The sequence below is a fragment of the Pelobates fuscus genome, chromosome 9 (genome assembly GCF_036172605.1).
Source record: "Pelobates fuscus isolate aPelFus1 chromosome 9, aPelFus1.pri, whole genome shotgun sequence".
NCBI lineage: Eukaryota > Metazoa > Chordata > Amphibia > Anura > Pelobatidae > Pelobates > Pelobates fuscus.
The window spans coordinates 25935364-25951805 of NC_086325.1; the positions used below are offsets into that span (position 1 = coordinate 25935364).

At 40.8% G+C, this 16442-nt stretch overlaps 1 protein-coding gene and 1 long non-coding RNA gene across 2 annotated transcripts in view; one reads left to right on the forward strand and one right to left on the reverse strand.

Moving 5' to 3' along the window:
- Positions 1-16442, forward strand: part of LOC134572575 (uncharacterized) — a 398726-nt gene that overhangs the window by 184779 nt on the left and 197505 nt on the right. The gene's annotated exons all lie outside the window — the stretch shown is intronic.
- LOC134572949 (carbohydrate sulfotransferase 5-like) lies at positions 7996-9162 on the reverse strand. The gene has a single exon (XM_063432290.1). It carries the CDS (start codon positions 9160-9162, stop codon positions 7996-7998), a length of 1167 nt encoding a protein of 388 aa, XP_063288360.1.

Sequence of the window (16442 nt, forward strand, 5' to 3'; positions counted from 1 at the left end):
AAAAAGACCCGAGATGCCAATATATTTGTACTATTATGATAATAAAATGCATGCAATATTCATAATATTAATATTCCATAAATCCGTTAAATTGTAAGCTCACGGGCTACCTAACCAAGTACTTTGTATAAAAGAGCTTCAATGGCAAGCTCTCACGTCACGGCCCTCTTTACCTTTTATATTGGCCTGTTTATATTGTATTGTATGTTGATTGTTTTCTCCCCTATTTGTACAGCGCTGTGGAATATGTTGCTGCTCGATAAATGGCAGTAATAATAATAATAATAAATATGCTAACTCAAGTGCCTTTGGAGTCTAAATTTAGTTCAGAGAGGAAACTTTGCCCCCACTTTGGGGTGCATGATAATCATCACTCATCCATGATTATAAATGACAAAGAGACTCTGTAGCTCGCTGAGCATCAGACGAGTTGTAGTTCTACAGAAACTGGCAAGCTATGTGTACTGTATTCTATAGAATTCAGAACATTATTTTTCTATTTTTCTATTCACGTATTCTTACTAATGTGATGTAAGACATTTTTCTGTATATATTTTGTAGACGTGTACTGCACAAACAATGCAATTGTACATACGATTTGTACTATTATTATTATTATTAAAAAAAAATTCCTCTTACATGTTGTTATCGCACCTTGGAGATCTAGACACAGAATCGATAAATTATTCACAAGGATGTTTAAATATCTTCTACCGGTGCAAGGTAAACAGTCAGTTCTTTCACATATTCTTTGTCGGAGTGCTTTTGTATCTATCACCTTTTTTCTGTTTGAGTTTATATTTACTTACTCTTTTGTGACAGATGACTTTTAAGGACTCGGTATTCTGACCTAGTTTTAAAGCACTCAGTCAACTTTTACATAACATCAGTTGAACAATGAAATCAGTATGCCATTTTTCTTTATGCTGGGATCCGATTGCATTACGTCAATTGTTTGTTATTTGAGACATGTAGTAGTTTATATAGACAATATTTATATTACATCAGACATTGCGAAATACCTATAATATTTATTTCCTTGTTTTATTTTATTAAACTCACTTAAAGGGACTCTCCAGTGCCAGGAAAACAATCCTTTTTCCTGGCACTGCAGATCCCTTCTCCCTCCCACCTCCCATCCCCGGTTGCGGAAGGGTCAAAACCCCTTCAGTGACTTACCAGAGGCAGCGACGATGTCCCTCTGCGTTGCTTCTTGGTCCGCCCACGCTCCTGCCCGTCACCACGTCAGCCGGCCGGGGAGACTGATCCTGCTCGCCGGTGGGGTAGACCTAGTGCGCATGCGTGGCAATGCCACGCACGCGCATTAGACCTCCCCATAGGAAAGCATTGAAAATTATTTCAATGCTTTCTTATGGGGATTTTAGTGACACTGGAGGCATAGCGTGAGGACGTCCAGCGATGCTATAGCACAGAAAATCTGTGCTATAATCCCGGAAATGCCCTCTAGTGGTTGTCTAGTAGACAGTCACTAGAGGATGAGTTAACCCTGCAAGGCAATTATTGCAGTTTATAAAAACTGCAATAATTACACTTGCAGGGTTAAGGGAGTTGGCACCCAGACCACTCCAATGGGCAGAAGTAGTCTGGGTGCCTGGAGTGTCCCTTTAATCAAACATTTAGATCTGAGCATTTCCTGGTCTCCTCATTGGAGCTAGATACCCGGTGCCCCATTGGAGCTAGGTACCCGGTGCCCAAGGCAGGATGCCGGATACCAGATTGGTGTCCCCTCATAAGGCTGGTTGTGTGTGAGAATGTATGTAGTGGATGAATGTTGTGTGTAGAGGGGACTGAGAACTGTATTTGAGGAAGTCTGTGTGTAAAATTAAAGGGAAACTCCAGTGCCTGGAAAACAATCCGTTTTCCTGGCACTGCAGGTACCCTCTCCCTCCCACCTCCCATCCCAGGTAGCTGAAGGGGTGAAAACCCCTTCAGTCACTTACCTGAGACCCCGCCAATGTCCCTCGGCGGTGGTTTTGGGTCGGCGTCGCTCCTCCCAGTAATTAAGTCAGCCGGTGGGCGAGACTGATCCCACCCACGGGCTGAGGAAACCTAATGCGCATGCGCGGCAATGCCGCGCACGCGCATTAGGTCTCCCCATAGGAAAGCATTGAAAATGATTTTCAATGCTTTCCTATGGGGAATTGAGCGACGCTGGAGGTCCTCACACAGCGTGAGGACATCCAGTGATGCTCTAGCAAAGAAAATCTTTGCTATGAAGCAGGAAGTGCCCTTTAGTGGCTGTCTAGTAGACAGCCACTAGAGGTGGAGTTAACCTTGCAAGGTAATTATTGCAGTTTATAAAAACCTGCAATAATTACACTTGCAGGGTTAAGAGTAGTGGGAGTTGGCACCCAGACCACTCCAATGGGCAGAAGTGGTCTGAGTGCCTGGAGTGTCCCTTTAAGTGTTGTGTAATCGGTGGTTGAATTTTGTGTGTGGTGAAGTCTACATGTATATGTGTAAGGGAGTCTAACTGTGATTGGGTGCTGTGTTTGTGTGTGTGAAGTGTTTAAATGTGTGTGCAGATGTTGTACTTTGCCCTGCCCCCATCCTGCATGACGTTTGGTATGAGGGTGCTATTATCCCTGGTGATTTAGTGGAGGACGTCCCTTACTGGATCCCTGTTAGTCAGGTGAAGGGTGAGCAATATCCCTGCTGGGAGGGTAGGATCTGCATCTGTGACTCAGAGAATTGGGTGTAGATCACTTTGGGTGCTCCCTCGCGGTTATGGCACTTAAAGGAATACTGCTACCTCAAAACTATTTTTTTATTTAATAATCCTATCATCAAGGGTTGAAAGAAAATAGATTAAAAAAATAAAATAATTATATGTCAGCAAATGAGAAAATCTCAACCCTACATTTATGACAGGATCGTACAGCCATATACATACACCCTGGGTCAGACAGTGTTTGAAAACTGACAACTGGGATTTCTGGTCTTCCCTGCTTTTGTGCAGGGAAGAAGACTATAGAGCGTACGTGTTAGTTTTAAACACTCTCTGACCACGGGTGTATGTATATGGCTGTAGGATCCTGTCATATATTAAAAGTTTTTTTTTTGTTTTCCTTTCTATTTTCTTTCCAAACTTGCTGAAAGTATTATTATTTTGTAAAATATTTTTTGAGGTGACAGTTGTTTGAAGTAAAATGTAGGCACTATAACAATTGACTCTCTTTATATTGGTTAGTGTCTGGAGTCCTCTGGCACTGTCCCTCCATTCAATGTTAAACCAGTTTTAAACAGTTTAAAGGGACACTATAGTCACCAAAACAACTTTAGCTTAATGAAGCAGTTTTCATGTATAGATCAGTGGTTCCCAAACTTTTTAGGATCAAGGCGCCCTTCATATTTCAATATTTTTTAAAGGCACCCCAAGTCAAAATGTCTAGGTTTGTTTATCTGTACAGCACTGCAGCATTAATTGGCACTATAGTGTAATGTACAGTGTTGGTGTTTGAAGGAGTGCTTGTATATAGTTTGTGTTTTAATACAGGGGTTTGTATGTAATGTTTGAGTTTGATTGCAGAGGTGTGTCTGAATGTTATGTTCACTTTTTAATGTAGATGTACATTTGTGCGAAGTATTTGTGTTTGAGTAAAAGGGTGTGTTTGTATGTAATATTTGTGTTAGATTGCAGGAGTGTGTTTGTATGTTGTGCTGGTGTTTGACTGCTTGGATGTATGCACACACACTACCACATATATACACATATGCACATTAACACACAGATACATAGATACACAACGACACATACACACACCTATAGATACACACCAACACATACACACACCTTTACACACGTATACACCGACATATACACACACACACCCTGACACACAGATGCACATTCAAAGATGTGTGCACACACACAGACACGCATACTGACCGAAGCACGCTGACATGCACACACACACACACACTCATACACACACTCTCATACACACACTCATACTCATACACTTATACTCATACACACACACTCATAGTAATACACATACACTCATACACACACTCGCTCATACACAAATACACACACTCATACTCATACTCACACACACACTCATACACTCATACATACACACACTCACACAAGTGATATTTGTTTATATTTTCAGCCACCCTCCTGTTAGCTTACCTTGTATGTCCAGGAGGGTGGCTTGGAGTCCTGCTGGTTGCTGTGTGTGAGGGGTCTGGAGCAGCTCTGGACTGCTCCTCTCCCCTCATGCTGCGGCTGCCTCCTCTCCCTTCTGCACTGTCTCTCTGCATGAAGCTGGGAGGAAATGACAGGCTTTCACTTCTTCCCAGCCGGCCAACATTACAGGGGCCTGGTCCCGGTCTTAAAGGACCACGGCACCTGACCGGTCCCTGCTCAGCCGTTATGTTTCCCGGTGCTATAATCATAGCACCGGGGAAGCATTTTGTGGCACCCCTGTGTGCACACAGTTTGGGAACCGGTGGTATAGGTCATTCCTCTGAGGTCTCACTGCTCAAATCTCTGCCATTTAGGAGATAAATTACTTTTGTTTCTCTTTATGCAGCCCTAGCCATACCTCCCCTGGCTGTGGCTGACACAGCCTGCATAAAAAACAAAATGGTTTCATTTTCAATCAGATGTAACTTATTCTATCTCCTGCTCTGTAAATTGAACTTTAATAACATACAGTAGGCTCCTACATGGTCTAACAAGCCATCAACAAGGCAGGAGATACGAAATTTTGAATTAAATAGAATTTGCAATAAAGGAAGTGTAAACATTAGATGACTCTTTGCAGGAAGTGTTTAGGAAGGCTGTGCAAGTCACATGAAGGGAGGTGTGCCTAGGACTGTATAAACAAAGTGAATTAACTCCTTATTGGTAGAGAATTGAGCAATGAGTCTACAGGGACATGATCTATGCATCAAAACTGCTTCATTAAGCTAAAGTTGTTTTGGTGTCCCTTTAACAAAAAATAGGGTCTCTGGTCACACGTAAACTAGCCTCTACTAGAGATTTGGCTAAGGCAGAGATTACATACTTCCTTGTAGTCATACACATTCAAACAAGGTAGCACTGAGAGGCTAAAAGCAGTCAGCTAACAATCTCAGCCAATCACAGCTGCCCATTGCTGTTAAGGTTAATATTTTGTCATTAGCCAAAGCCACGCAGAGAGGAAGGGGTTGCTGAGGACTCTCATTAAGCATTAAAACATAAAAAACATTAAAAACTGTTTAATGCTAAATGAAAGGACAGAGCAAGGTGACTTCAGACACTATAACCAGCTCAATGAGATGAATCACATCAATGCCTACAGTGTCCCTTTAGTCAATGATACAAAGCTCTGGCTGTGACACTCTGATTCACTGAGAAGTTCTGGGGGGCCGTGAGGTAGTTCTTAAAGAGCAGGTGAGGGGCTCAAGGCTCAGGGAGGGTCCCTTCACAACCAAAACCAGAGCTCTGAGCCAGGCCGCCTAAGTATCCACTTAAGCTGCCTTATGGGTAATCTGGCTCTGCTCCTCGTGGGTGTTTTGGAGTTTTACCACCTAACGGTTATCAGCAATGATTGAGCTAATATGGAGGTATCCATTCCTGTAGAGACCTAAAAAACAATGATGTGGATTTCTAATATTTAAGACATAATATTTAAAATTCTGGAATAAAATGCATTATTCTAAAATCAATAAAAACAGTATTTTTTCTGTTTGTTCTTTCAGATTTTTATTTCAACATCTGTAATCTCCAGGCCGGTTTTATGGTACAATATGACTGTTGGCTTTTTTTTTTGCAAAGATTATGATGCCATATCACAGTTTAACTTATGTCTATATTGCTCAACGTTACAAATGTTTAAATACCAATTAGATGAGGCAGAACTACAAATCCCACTATTATTTTGACATCTAATCCATTTAAAGAATTTGGTAGTTGTAGGCAATCAACATGTAGAGGATCCTTGCTCTAAGCGATGTACGGTCAAAATGAATTGCAAACTAAAATTGCAGAGGCTTGTTTGGCTTTTTAATAAATATTTCCCCATTTTAGCAGATTTGTGAGGATGGACAGTGTGGTCTAGAATACAAACTTTAGCTAAACTGTTCTCTTGATGATGATGATGATGATGATGATGATGATGATGAGAATGATATTGACTGACAGCACATAACGAGCACAAGCGTATCTATATTACATTCTAATCAGATAACTCTAGGAAAAACGGTTATTACAAATAATTTCCAGATATGAACAAGTGACTAAGCAATAATTTGATGTTAAATAACTGAATCTGCAGTTTATTCTTTAATATTCATGCAGACAATTTGTTTTGGAGGCGCCAACTACTTACTATTACATGAAAAAGTATTTACAAGGTCCCCCAAAATACACGCAACAAAACACAAAGCCCAGCACTAGAACACCATTAAAGACACATGCCATTTAAGGTTGTTTAAGAAATCTTTTTACGATGACACATATAATCCTAATATCAAACACCTCTCCCCGGCAGTTTTTATTGTCTCTACAAATCTTGTGATGGCAACACGCAAAGTTTGTTTGTTTGTGCTGCTGTCAGTCCACGCGTTCATGTGATTTACAGGTCGCTTGTGTTTGTGTTCACATGCATTTACAGTGATGTCACCTCCACATGTCTTTAACTACCTGCATTCATGACGTCTAAATTGGCATGTTCCCGATGCAACTACAGAGGGTGCAAATGCTTTGCTATTTATCCTTTTTCAGGTCTGTTAAATCTGAATTATTTCTACTCTATTCAGTTCAGAATCCTCTGAAAACTCAATACTTCTCACCCACTTAGTAGAACAAGTAATATTCACGGTTACCTTAGCAAGCATTACAAAATGGAATAGCATGTCCTTTCTAGCTATATATATATAGTCACATCCTTAATCTCATAATCTGTTTTTTCCTAGCCTGGATGTCACATGAAACCCTTGTTAAAGAAACACTCCAAGACACACAGCCACACATGACACATATCACACATTGCCACTGCTGACATCATTATGGGGGTTCTAGCTGTAGGATGTGCTTAACCCCATGTCTCACCCAAGTGCATTCTGACATGGCATCTGAAGATCTATATTAGAACAACACTCCGCAATCCCATCTGTAATCTCTCTGTGATGAGATTTTCTTAATTTATTTTATATTTATCTCTTATTTTTTTTTTTTAATCTTTAGCATCTCAATTGAATTTGTGCTTATGGCTACCTGTATGTTTTTTGCACTGAGGAAGACTTATTGTAGTCGAAACGCGTTTGCATTCTTCTTAAGGTTTTCTGATTTTTGCGGTACTGTATACTGTTGTTATTTTGCACACTGCTTTGAATGTCCTGCTTTTAAAATATATTTTTAATACTTTTTCACTAATAAAATGTTTTTGGAGATTAACCCCCAGCCTGCCTGTGGACGTATTATCACTTTTGATATAGAGCCCGATACGACTCCCTGTTTGTGAGTGTGATTTTACCATTATTCTCAGTAGGCCGCTGTGATTCAAAAATGCCCGGGCCGAATTTTTTCCTAAGTCTGGCCCTGCTTCTTTCCCACCCCTCCCTTTTCTTTTCTTTTGTTTTCTTATAATCAGAAATTGAAAAAGTCAATGTTTGTCTATCATTACTGTATACCAACATCTCTGATATTTTATTTATCTACTTGATGACCTCACAATGTGTTTTTGTACAACTTTTTACAAGCATTCTCAATAAAAAAGTGTTTGGAAAAAAAAACAACAACAAAAAACATCCAAACAACATGACAAAAGCCATGTCAGCTGGTTTATGGGTCCTGGTAGGAGGACCCATCAACCACTTATAGGGAAACTTACTCATTTCCAGATTTAATTACCAGGAGCCATGTCACATAGAAAGCTTAGTGAAGATTTTATCTGTATGAAAAACTCACATAAATGAACAGAACAGAAAAAGGTAAATATATTTACAATAAACTATTTTATTTGCTATGTCAGTTACATTTTATCTGTGTGTTTTCTTTCTCTTTCTTACTGATACTATATCCAAGGTCAAGTCTTTAAGGTCCGCCTCTGACTCGACAGGTAAGTACCCAAACATGTCCATTGCCTCCTGGCAGACTGATTGGATTTCTTTCACTATACTGAAGTCCAACCTCTTTCGCCAATGATCTATGACATTTTTGGCCTCTTTTGAATATGACATAAATCCCCCTGGTTCACTAGCTATTTCATGGTGTGTTATATTATGCACCCAATGTCTTATCTCTGGTGTCATAGTCAAGCCAACAAAGGAGAACACTTTGTCGACATTAGACAAGGGATCCCACGCCAAATCTTCTAGTCGAACTAACATGTAACGACCCAATGGAAAATGTGTGGAACCTCTGCCCTCTTCATGCATTGAGACCTGTGACCTGCAGATCTTGGCCATTACTTCAGTAGCATTTGGAGTCTTGTTTTTGTTTTCCCCTTGATCTGAAATTCCATCTCTATACACGATCCTGTCATCATCAATAAGAGGGAAGTACTGCCTCGATGAAACCACAGCTCGTGGATCTCGTACTAGATGCACAATTCTAAGGTCAATCTTGGGGTCTTGGAGCAGTGGAATAAGAACCTTAAGGTCAAGGATGCGAACTGTCTTCATTGCCATGTGCTTATGACTTCTGCAAACTGCTTCAATGTTTTTCAAGGGGTTCTCTCCACATACAAGAGAACAATTAAGACGGTTGTATGTTTTTGTCATATTAGAGGACTGGCAAGCTGGAGGCATACAGAGCACTCGACTCTCAGCATAGTAGTGGAAATCAGACATTTTCTTTCCACCCCGAGGAAGGTAGGAATGGAGAGGAGAAACATCACAAGTGAATAAAGAACGTAGGAGATCTCTGAGAGGGTAATGGAGAAGTTCAGCAGTCTCATTTAACAGTTTCATCCAGACAGGGTGTCCTGGCTCAAACATGTAGAATACGTCAGGGTGATTGTTGAAGATGTTTCCGAGGAACGAAGAACCAGATCGCCAAGAGCTGACGATGAGCACGTGGACATTCTTCCCTGAAACTGGGAAAGGGGAAGAACTTAAGGAGACAAGTAGAAGAGGCCTGATAAAGTACCCAAGCAGAGAAAAGATCACAGTGACAAGAAATAAGTAAAATTTATATGGTGTCATATTTTAATGAGAGCGCGGAATAGGAAGAAATTTTGAAACCAAGGTATGACAACCTGCAGGAAGAAAGAAAAAAAAAGAAACATTATGTAAGGTATGTTCATTTACTGAGAAAAATAAAGTTAAATCAGCATAATTCAAAATATTAAATAAAACGTAAAGTATAAAATTAGCTACAAGTTAAGCTGGGATATGAGCTGCAGCCTGTACTTTGATTAAGTCATACAACAAGCTTGGTTTAACAACATTTAGCAGATAAGACCTTTGATGTAAATGCCTCCAAAATGAATCAAGAGATGAAAGGGTTAAAGGGATTCTCCAGTGCCAGGAAAACATATTAGTTTTCCTGGCACTGCAGGACCCTGTGGTGCCCCTCTCCCTCCCACCCCCCATCCCATGTTGCTAAAGGGATTAAAACCCCTTCAATGACTTACTGGAGTCCAGTGCCAATGTCCCTTGGCGCTGGTCAGGCTCCGCCTACTCTCGCAGGCGCATTAGACCTCCCCATAGTGAAACATTATTTAATGCTTTCCTATGGGGATTTCGGCGACGCTGGAGGTCCTCAAACATGAGCTCTCAGAGCTGGGGAGGAAAGGAAGGTAGTATAGAGGGAGGGCTTCTAAGAAATAAAAAAAAATTAAATCACATGTAGAAAGGTGTGGAGAGATGGGACGGAGTGCAAGAGGGAGGGACTCGACTCTGAACATTCCGCTTAGAAGCAGTGCTCCCAGAATGGACATTACGCAGCATGAAACAGAATTCCAGACATGCCCCTGGTACAAAACTGCAGATTGCTCAGCGTATGCAGCGTTTCAAGCTGAAATACTACAAATGCAGACTCCAAACACCATGACCACTTCTAAAGGAAGGTCATGGTGCTTAGCATAACCCTTTCACAATGGAGGAAAGACAACTTGGGGTTATTTACTGAATGGAAAGTGCGGGGAATTTAGCTAAAAGGACCAAACTGAATGAATTCTCCAGCTCAGTTAATTTTAAGGTTCGTCTTGCAGGGTCATTCACTAAAGGGAAAATTTAGGAAATTTAAAGTGAATTTCAAACCGCAAGCATAGCTGACTTGAAGATTTTGTTTTTTAGATCAGCCACTTTGACCTTAAATTGTTAATTCACATTGAATTCCTGGCAATTCTCAATCTAGTGAATAACTTTGTTAAAATTTGCAATTCCCCTGCTAAAAAATAGCAATAAACTAAAAAGTGAATAACTACAAATGACAGTATATGAAAACAAATAACACAGCTGTTAAATCACAGAAACAAACTTCCCCAAGTATGAAGTCCAAATTGCAAACCACAGTGTCAGCGCTTAGTAAATATTTCCCCTGTGAGATATTCTCCGGGGTATCACAACAAACGTGTACAGTCTGAGTTCCAAATGGTTTCATTCGGGGTGTAAATACTAAACAGTCATTTGTAATATTTTTTTATTTGGGCAGTAGGCTGTTTCTTTAACATATATGTATCTTCTCCACTCACATTGTCTCTGATTTGCAGGTTCACTTTTCTGATCTGTGAGTAGGAGACATTATAGAGCATTCTACTTAGCTATATATGTGATGTTCACTTGGCTGCCTGAGGAAAAAGCTGGTATTGTTTGGCAGAATAGCTTGAACAAGTTGAACTCTGATACCTGTGGAATATCATGGATTTTAATTAGAAAAACAGGAACTGCACTCCTTCAGAGGAGCCAAGCTGGGTGCAAAAACTGACCTGTAGGTGAGCCAACCCCAATATATTAAGCAATCCAAAAAGAGGTTTTTGTTCACACCAAAGCTCATAAACAAACACATTTCTTTGGATAAAGTGAGTAGAGGAACATTTCAGCCCACAGCTGAGGTCTTTGTTCAAATAGATTTGCTTGCTTATGAGCCTTGGTGTGCCCGAACCTCTTTATAGGTCGAAGCCTCTCTATACTGTACTGTACATTATATTATATGAAAGACCCCTGCAGGGAGAGTCAACCTTGTGGTATATAAATAGCTGTGTGCTGTTAAATAAAATGCCATTCTAACCACTACATTCAGACTCATCTAAAAAGTGTGGGGGGAAGCTATTGTCCCCAGTGCCGGCCTGTCCATAGACTGCTGTGGAGCCATGGCTCCAGGCGGCATTCTGACAGAGGCGGCATTTTGTGTGAAGGTCCATCGGGTGGCCCATGCCCTTAGAGCCACCCGATAGACATGTGCAATGAGGGGCCTGGTCATGCACTGCAGGCTCTTTTTAACAGCGCGACCGGACCCCTTGTACCGCAGTGAGAGCTGGGAAGAAGTAAGAGTGTATCACTTCCTCACAGCTCACACAGAGCCAGCAGTGCGGGAGGAGGAAGGAGCCGGGATGATTGGGCTGAACCACTAGAGCAGACCCCGAATTCCCACCAGTCACAGCTAGCAGAAGGTAAGGACTGCTGGAGGGCTTTATCTTTTAGTGTGTATCTGTGTAGTGTGTGCATCTGTGTGTTTGTATGTTTCTATTGTTTATGTTTATGTGTGTATCTGTATGTGTGTATCTGTATGTGTGTCATTGTGTATGTGTGTCAGTGTGTATGTCTGCAGGCGTATCAGTGTGTATATCAGTATTTGTGTCAATATCTGTATTTGTGTGTCAGTGTTTGATTCATATACTGATACACATACAGTTGCACAGACACACTGATATACATGCAGATACACAGATTCAAACACTACCACACCTGCAGATACATAGACAAACAGATACAATCACTGACACACATACAGATACAAACACTGACACTGAAACACTGACACTGACATACATGCATATACAGTTTACTTACTTACAGACACAGTTTATAGGTAAGTATATTGGCTGCAGTGCACACACACAGACACACGCTACATCTCCAGCACTCACACAGATACACACTACTTCCCCAGCACACACAGACACACACTACTTCCCCAGCACACACAGACACACACTACATCCCCAGCACACATACACATACTACATCCCCAGCACACATACAGACACACACTTAATCCACAGTACACACACAGACACACATTTCATCCCCAGGACACATACATAGAGACACTACCATTTGTCACGGCACAGTCCGAGCCCTGCAGACAGCAAGGCGTGGCCGCCCCTTTAAGGGGTCATTTGGCCTGTTTGGGGTTACCTGCCGGATCTTTGATTTGCTACTGACTGATTTCCTGGACTCTGACCTCTGCCTGATTTACCGACTTTGTTACTCCGCTGCCAGCCCTGACTTCTGCTTCTCGCCTGACCCTGCCTTTGGATTTCCCCTTAATCTGTACTGTGTTTTGGACTTTGCCTCCTCCTGTGCCATCTCCTGCAACTGGGCTCCAACTCCTGGAAAACTGTTCCATAAGTCCCCAGGTGACTGTTACTTATGTCATGCCATTCTAATAGTTTGGGGGTCTACCTTTTTCTACCATTGCTCTAGATTCTCCTCTGATTGCCTGGCAGTCACATTCTCATTCTCCTGCTACATACAAGTTATTAGGTGCAATACTCACTGTCTCAGCTCACACAGCTTTCTCTCAGGTCAGACGCAGTCCATTCTCCTCAATAATGCTAATTTATGGATATTTATTGTGTTCTTTATTGTTTCCTTCACACACAGCCTTTCACAACCTTGATCTGATGAGCTTTTGTTTCTTCTGTCGCCTAATCAGTTTTTTAACAGGCCACGAGGAAGCTTTGAAAATCTCGTTGAACCTGTTTATCTAGATGTATTGGGACCTACACGTTGATTCTTACTTTTATCCAACCACAAATGAAACTCTTATAAGGGATGACAATTGTTCTAATAAATCAAAATCTGAGTACCGCTGCAGGTAGAGGTTGACAATTTCACGAGGTGAAGCAATATATAGCATAGACAGATATTATTGTTACATATTGTCATAAAAGTCTACTAGTTCACCAGTCAACCTCCTGCAAGTTTAAATTACATTACATCTTTTAAATTACACTTTTACCACCCTGTCTTCCACTCAAACTAAACACAGCACTTAAAGTACACACCAAGTGCAATAGAATAATCATGTTATTTTATTAAAAACAAGGAAACACAGAAACAGGCCAGGGAAAACTTAATTTTTTAATCAAGGGAATTTTTAAAGTGAAGGATTGAAATGACTTCAAAGTGGCCACCAAGCCTAAATGTATATAAACCAACACCTCTTCTTCTAATGAAAAAATAAACCAAATAGCAAATCGATATTACTACCGATGCAGCCTTGGCAAACAGAACTTGTCATCCATGAATGGTTTACAAATTGGGTTGGAAATTCAGGATATTTCTATTAAAGTAGAAAACGTACTGATCTCTGACACCTAGTAATACATTGTACATGTTTGTTAAATTCACACCAGCAGCAACTGTCTCAGATATTGGCCCCTAACCCCTGTGTCAGCACACATGCCATTTTATTGTCCCCCCAAAGTCTGGTATAGACTCAGGATATTGATCAGGTCCCATACAACTTAGCAATATAAACTGCAGATACTGTATCATTGCTTTACCCAGTGCAACAAGGAAGGAGGTTTACACACTTAATCTTTGCAACATGTTATACGACAATTGACGAATGGATCATTGAGTTATATTTATACTTTAACATAAATAAGGGTGTAGAAAAATCCACTTTGAATTCCTGACAATTCTCACTTAATAAACAGCATTTTATTACGCAGTTACTAGTTATTTGCTAAATTTAACTGATTGAAATATATCAAATAATAAATGTGACATGCACAAACATTAGCTCACCCTTTCAGTTAATCAAGTACTGTTTAGTGTGATTTCAGGAGTTCCCAAGCTTTTGCGTTCAAATATATATATTGTATATATTTAGGGGAGAAATCAAATGTGTCTTATCTAAAGGCAGCATGAATTAACAATGTGCATTAATTAAACTATTTTAATGAACAAACAATTAGTGAATATCCAATCACGATGGGTATTTATTTTTACACAAACAATCTAAAATACATTTAGTTTTCTAAAACATGCAAAAGGAAGAAAAAAGACCCGAGATGCCAATATATTTGTACTATTATGATAATAAAATGCATGCAATATTCATAATATTAATATTCCATAAATCCGTTAAATTGTAAGCTCACGGGCTACCTAACCAAGTACTTTGTATAAAAGAGCTTCAATGGCAAGCTCTCACGTCACGGCCCTCTTTACCTTTTATATTGGCCTGTTTATATTGTATTGTATGTTGATTGTTTTCTCCCCTATTTGTACAGCGCTGTGGAATATGTTGCTGCTCGATAAATGGCAGTAATAATAATAATAATAAATATGCTAACTCAAGTGCCTTTGGAGTCTAAATTTAGTTCAGAGAGGAAACTTTGCCCCCACTTTGGGGTGCATGATAATCATCACTCATCCATGATTATAAATGACAAAGAGACTCTGTAGCTCGCTGAGCATCAGACGAGTTGTAGTTCTACAGAAACTGGCAAGCTATGTGTACTGTATTCTATAGAATTCAGAACATTATTTTTCTATTTTTCTATTCACGTATTCTTACTAATGTGATGTAAGACATTTTTCTGTATATATTTTGTAGACGTGTACTGCACAAACAATGCAATTGTACATACGATTTGTACTATTATTATTATTATTAAAAAAAAATTCCTCTTACATGTTGTTATCGCACCTTGGAGATCTAGACACAGAATCGATAAATTATTCACAAGGATGTTTAAATATCTTCTACCGGTGCAAGGTAAACAGTCAGTTCTTTCACATATTCTTTGTCGGAGTGCTTTTGTATCTATCACCTTTTTTCTGTTTGAGTTTATATTTACTTACTCTTTTGTGACAGATGACTTTTAAGGACTCGGTATTCTGACCTAGTTTTAAAGCACTCAGTCAACTTTTACATAACATCAGTTGAACAATGAAATCAGTATGCCATTTTTCTTTATGCTGGGATCCGATTGCATTACGTCAATTGTTTGTTATTTGAGACATGTAGTAGTTTATATAGACAATATTTATATTACATCAGACATTGCGAAATACCTATAATATTTATTTCCTTGTTTTATTTTATTAAACTCACTTAAAGGGACTCTCCAGTGCCAGGAAAACAATCCTTTTTCCTGGCACTGCAGATCCCTTCTCCCTCCCACCTCCCATCCCCGGTTGCGGAAGGGTCAAAACCCCTTCAGTGACTTACCAGAGGCAGCGACGATGTCCCTCTGCGTTGCTTCTTGGTCCGCCCACGCTCCTGCCCGTCACCACGTCAGCCGGCCGGGGAGACTGATCCTGCTCGCCGGTGGGGTAGACCTAGTGCGCATGCGTGGCAATGCCACGCACGCGCATTAGACCTCCCCATAGGAAAGCATTGAAAATTATTTCAATGCTTTCTTATGGGGATTTTAGTGACACTGGAGGCATAGCGTGAGGACGTCCAGCGATGCTATAGCACAGAAAATCTGTGCTATAATCCCGGAAATGCCCTCTAGTGGTTGTCTAGTAGACAGTCACTAGAGGATGAGTTAACCCTGCAAGGCAATTATTGCAGTTTATAAAAACTGCAATAATTACACTTGCAGGGTTAAGGGAGTTGGCACCCAGACCACTCCAATGGGCAGAAGTAGTCTGGGTGCCTGGAGTGTCCCTTTAATCAAACATTTAGATCTGAGCATTTCCTGGTCTCCTCATTGGAGCTAGATACCCGGTGCCCCATTGGAGCTAGGTACCCGGTGCCCAAGGCAGGATGCCGGATACCAGATTGGTGTCCCCTCATAAGGCTGGTTGTGTGTGAGAATGTATGTAGTGGATGAATGTTGTGTGTAGAGGGGACTGAGAACTGTATTTGAGGAAGTCTGTGTGTAAAATTAAAGGGAAACTCCAGTGCCTGGAAAACAATCCGTTTTCCTGGCACTGCAGGTACCCTCTCCCTCCCACCTCCCATCCCAGGTAGCTGAAGGGGTGAAAACCCCTTCAGTCACTTACCTGAGACCCCGCCAATGTCCCTCGGCGGTGGTTTTGGGTCGGCGTCGCTCCTCCCAGTAATTAAGTCAGCCGGTGGGCGAGACTGATCCCACCCACGGGCTGAGGAAACCTAATGCGCATGCGCGGCAATGCCGCGCACGCGCATTAGGTCTCCCCATAGGAAAGCATTGAAAATGATTTTCAATGCTTTCCTATGGGGAATTGAGCGACGCTGGAGGTCCTCACACAGCGTGAGGACATCCAGTGATGCTCTAGCAAAGAAAATCTTTGCTATGAAGCAGGAAGTG